Here is a 4,887-nt window from a genome sequence, read left to right as displayed (position 1 = left end):
ATTTTTTAAAGAAGACCTACACAAGGCGTAGATTTTTTATAGAAGACCTACACAAGGCGTAGATTTTGTAAAGGATATTTTTTCATCGACCTACACAAGGCGTAGATCTTTTAAAGAATATTTTTTCATCGACCTACACAAGGCGTAGATCTTTTAAAGAATATTTTTTCATCGACCTACACAAGGCGTAGAGCTATTCAGATTCGTAGGCACAGTGAAGAGTTCAATTGTGTATTTCGTGGAATGGGTAAAATGGTTCATTCAATATGAGTTCTTTAATGGCCAGTATGTTTCTTAAGTCTTTTTCACAATTTTTGATAGATTTTTAAAGAATATTTTTTCGTGGACCTACACAAGGCGTAGTTTTTTTAGAGGATATTTTTTCATCGACCTACACAAGGCGTAGATTTTTTAAAGAATATTTTGTCATCGACCTACACAAGTCGTAGATTTTTTAAAGAAATGTATGTAACAGGCAAAAGGAATCGAGATAGACCCATGGTTCCTTTTGAGAATATGCATAGAATAACTTTCTGAGTCGATTTACGCATGTCCATCTGTCCGTCCGTCCATTCGTCCATGTATTTTTGTTATGCATTTATGATCCGATTTGGATGAAATTTGGCCCAAGGACGAACCCTATTGAAATTGGGGAAAATCGGTTAAGATTTAAATATAGCTCCCGTGTACACTTTGTCCGATTTTATGTGAATGATGCACCAAACTCCCAATATTTGTCCGATTGGGACAAAATATTGCACAGCGTACTGAATCAAGTCCATGCCTATGTGTGAGGAGTTTTATTGGAATCGGTTCAGATTTAGATATAGCTCCCATATATAGAGTCGTCCGATTTTTTGTGAATGATGCGCCAAACTCCCAATTTTTTCCGATTGGGACAAAATTCTGCACAGAGTACTGAATTAGGTGCAAACTGATGTCTGAGAAGTTTTTTTTTAAATCGGTTCAGATTTAGATATAGCTACTATATATAGTTTCGTCCGATTTTTTGTGAATGATACACTCCCAATATTTGTCTGATTGTGTAAAATTTTGCATAGCAAATGCTATTGGGAAAAATGATGCTTGACAAGGTTTGTTGGAATCGGTTCAGATTTTGATATAGGTCTTATATATATTTTTTCGTTTTTCCGATTCCATCTCAATGGTCCTCCAAAGATTCTATGTCTTTTTTATCTACAGGATATTGTAGATATTAACATGTCTTGCATGTATCCAAAGTGGTGAAGGGTATCATATAGTCGGCCTCGTCCGACTTTTGAATTTTCCTTACTGGTTTCAAGTGCATTTGTATCAAGTATCAATAGAATAGCGGCATTTCACGCTCACTCAACTCATAAAATTAAACCAAGGCAGAAGTATCAACATAAGAGCTCGACGGATTAACTTAACAACGGTTACTAAGATTTCCCTACCTGCGCGAAAATATTTCACCTTTCTCAATGGCTTAGTGAAGTGTATTGTACCGCGTTATACCACTTTTTCGGCAACCATGAAATTGTCATTTAAAATTCATTCAATTTTATTTTTGAAGATCTTTTCATGAAGTACCTCCTTGTAGTCCATTGTCTTGATACTTAAATGTTCTTCAATGACCAGTGTTGTCATTGACAACCTTCCGTAATTTGTTAGTTAAGGCTTGAGAATCAATAAATATCGTCTTCTATTGCAATAATAGCACAGCATGTGTAAAAATTGACTGCCTAACTTTTAGCAGCTGTTACTAAATTTGCCTGAAGGGGCTTTGAGAGTTTTATGGCCATTTCATGGAATCCGTGAAAATTCATCGTTCATTCAATTTTAGTTTAAGCCGCCTTTTCCAAGGAGGTCTCTTAGCAAATCTTTTGTTTTCACACTTTACAAAAGTTCTTGAATGACAATTGTTTTCCATTGACAACTGAAACGCGGAGACCATTGAAAAGTAATTGAAACGATTTTTTCTAAGAAGGTGTTTTAGAGGGAACTGGAACACCTGGTCGCGATGAGAAACTGCAAAGATTTTACGCGCCAAAAAAATTTTGCAACCGCTGAAAAAATTAGAAATATCAAGGACTAGCAGTCCCAAGAGTACAAGTGAGGCTCAACAAATTATTTAAAAAATCTACGCCTTCTTTGGGAGGCTAGAAAAATTATTTAAAAAATCTACGCCTTCTTTGGGAGACTAGAAAAATTATTTAAAAAATCTACGCCTTCTTTGGGAGGCTAGAAAAATTATTTAAAAAAGCCTTCTTTGGGAGGCAAGAAAAATTATTTAAAAAATCTACGCCTTCTTTGGGAGGCAAGAAAAATTATTTAAAAAATCTACGCCTTAGAAGGACCTTAAAAAAGTATTATTTAAAAAATTTACGCCTTAGCAGGACCTTAAAAAAGTATTATTTAAAAAATCTATGCCTTCTTTGGGAGGCTCCAAAATTATTTAAAAATCTACGCCTTCTTTGGGAGGCTCAAAAAATTATTTAAAAATCTACGCCTTCTTTGGGAGGGTAGAAAAATTATTTAAAAAATCTACGCCTTCTTTGGGAGGCTAGAAAAATTATTTAAAAAATCTACGCCTTCTTTGGGAGGCTAGAAAAATTATTTAAAAAATTTACGCCTTCTTTGGGAGGCTAGAAAAATTATTTAAAAAATTTACGCCTTCTTTGGGAGGCTAGAAAAATTATTTAAAAAAAATTACGCCTTCTTTGGGAGGCTAGAAAAATTATTTAAAAAATCTACGCCTTCTTTGGGAGGCTAGAAAAATTATTTAAAAATCTACGCCTTCTTTGGGAGGCTCAAAAAATTATTTAAAAAATCTACGCCTTCTTTGGGAGGCTAGAAAATTTTTTTAAAAAATCTACGCCTTCTTTGGGAGGCTAGAAAAATTATTTAAAAAATCTACGCCTTCTTTGGGAGGCTAGAAAAATTATTTAAAAAATCTACGCCTTCTTTGGGAGGCTAGAAAAATTATTTAAAAAATCTACGCCTTCTTTGGGAGGCTAGAAAAATTATTTAAAAAATCTACGCCTTCTTTGGGAGGCTAGAAAAATTATTTAAAAGTTCTACGCCTTAGATTGAAGGCTAGAAAAGTTATTTTAAAAATCTACGCCTTAGATCGGAGGCTAGAAAAATTATTTTTAGAATCTACGCCTTAGATAGAAGGCTAGAAAAATTATTTTAAAAATCTACGCCTTAGATGGAAGGCTAGAAAAATTATTTAAAGGTTCTACGCCTTTGATGGAAGGCTAGAAAGAGTATTTAAAAGTTCTACGCCTTAGATGGAAGGCTAGAAAAAATATTTTAAAAATCTACGCCCTAGATGGAAAGCTGGAGCAATTGTTAAAAAAAACTATGCCAAAGTAGGGAGTCTAAAAAAATTATTTGTCGAATTTATGCCTTAGAAGTGAGGCTAGATAAAATATTTTATTAAATTCTATAGCTTTCTTAATTTGTTAAGCATATTTTTTTAAACAAAATTCAATAACAACATTGTTAGCGAATAAATGGTTTTGGTGATTTGCAGGCCGGTATTCATTGACAGCGGCATTATGGATCCCACAGACAAACCTTGGGTATTCTGGGCCATCAGCAACATAATGTGCAACATTTTCTTCTCCTTAATCGATAGCTCATACCAACGAACATCACTGTAACATGATTGTATAAATTCTTCATTCTACTTGGGATGAGAATAAAAAATATTAAAAACCGCATGCTATTATTTATTGAAATCTGAAACAGAACTTACCGTAATATCGACCAAAGTACCCATGGCACAAAAAACTTGCATCATTACAAAGCAGTAAAGCAAATAAATATAACCAGCTGGCCAGGAACCCAACAGTACACAGAATAGGGCACATACAATGCCTATAAAGCAAGTACCAACCTTGGCCAGGACACTCCAATAGGTGACTTCTCGACTGGTCTTGAGGAATCTATTTAAAATTGTTATTTTCCGATACTGGTAGAAAGGTTATGCTTCGAAAACCTTCTTGCTACTCACATTAAATATTTCTGATGAAATTGTAAAATACCCCTTAAGGCAGCCATTGTCTTCAGTGTCCTTTCCCTCTCCGTCTCATAGTCATCATTCAGTAGATCATTAATTTCACGAAATTTACACTGCAATATACCTCGAAATGTGGGTATTTGAGAAATCGGTGTCAATACGGCCATATCACCCGAATATAAACCGAATCCACCCACAGCTATAAACATTACCTGCATGCCACTGGTGATCCAAAAACCAGATGTGGTTTCAATATCCAGCCCCGGTACAAATGCATACACAATTGTTTCTTGCACATTGAATATCAAATTATAGAGAAATGTAAATGAACTCATACCCAGAACTAACATCAAATTGATGAAGGCACATAATTTCATAAAATTGGTCAGCAATCGTACGCCCTTGTTCAGATACACACGATAATCTGAATCCATTTGTTCGTATTTCTTGTATAAATCATAACATTCGTTGAGAAGAAAACGATATTGTTTTTGATTGGTTATGTATATAACAAAAGTACAAAGACCCTATAGAAATGGGGGGAACTTGGAAAATCAAAATCGAATTTCTGTTAAAATGTATCATTACCTGTAATAGGGTTCCACCACCCAACGATATCACTTGGACAATAATTGTCCAATCTCCTTCTTTTATATAGCCAACGACCATGGTATAGCCAAGAAATATAAAGGATGATCCAATTATTGATATGACAAATATGGTTCGAATATTAACACGATAGTTTTCATCAAAAACATCAGCACCACAAATGTCGGCACAAAATCTCGTAACACGGACGATTTGTTCAAAACGTTCCGAATGTTTTTTCACCATGGTCTTTGTAACGCGTTGAAGTGGAGTTCAGATGAATACTGTGG

General features: G+C 34.6%; 1 protein-coding gene across 1 annotated transcript; it reads right to left on the bottom strand.

Moving 5' to 3' along the window:
- Window positions 1-3,463: 3,463 nt before the first annotated feature.
- Window positions 3,464-4,843, bottom strand: LOC133335045 (odorant receptor 67d-like). The gene is made up of 4 exons (XM_061543346.1): window positions 4,598-4,843; window positions 4,004-4,536; window positions 3,746-3,935; window positions 3,464-3,673 (listed from the first exon to the last, which is right to left on the bottom strand). Exons 1-4 carry the CDS (start codon window positions 4,841-4,843, stop codon window positions 3,464-3,466), a joined length of 1,179 nt encoding a protein of 392 aa, XP_061399330.1.
- Between the last annotated feature and the right edge of the window lie 44 nt (window positions 4,844-4,887).

Source organism: Musca vetustissima, unplaced genomic scaffold (assembly GCF_032173495.1).
Source record: "Musca vetustissima isolate MV318-11 ecotype Yass unplaced genomic scaffold, APGP_CSIRO_Mvet_v1 utg80194, whole genome shotgun sequence".
NCBI classification, from domain to species: domain Eukaryota; kingdom Metazoa; phylum Arthropoda; class Insecta; order Diptera; family Muscidae; genus Musca; species Musca vetustissima.
The sequence above is the reverse complement of the archived record's forward strand: the minus strand, read 5'-3'. Positions and strand labels throughout refer to the sequence as shown.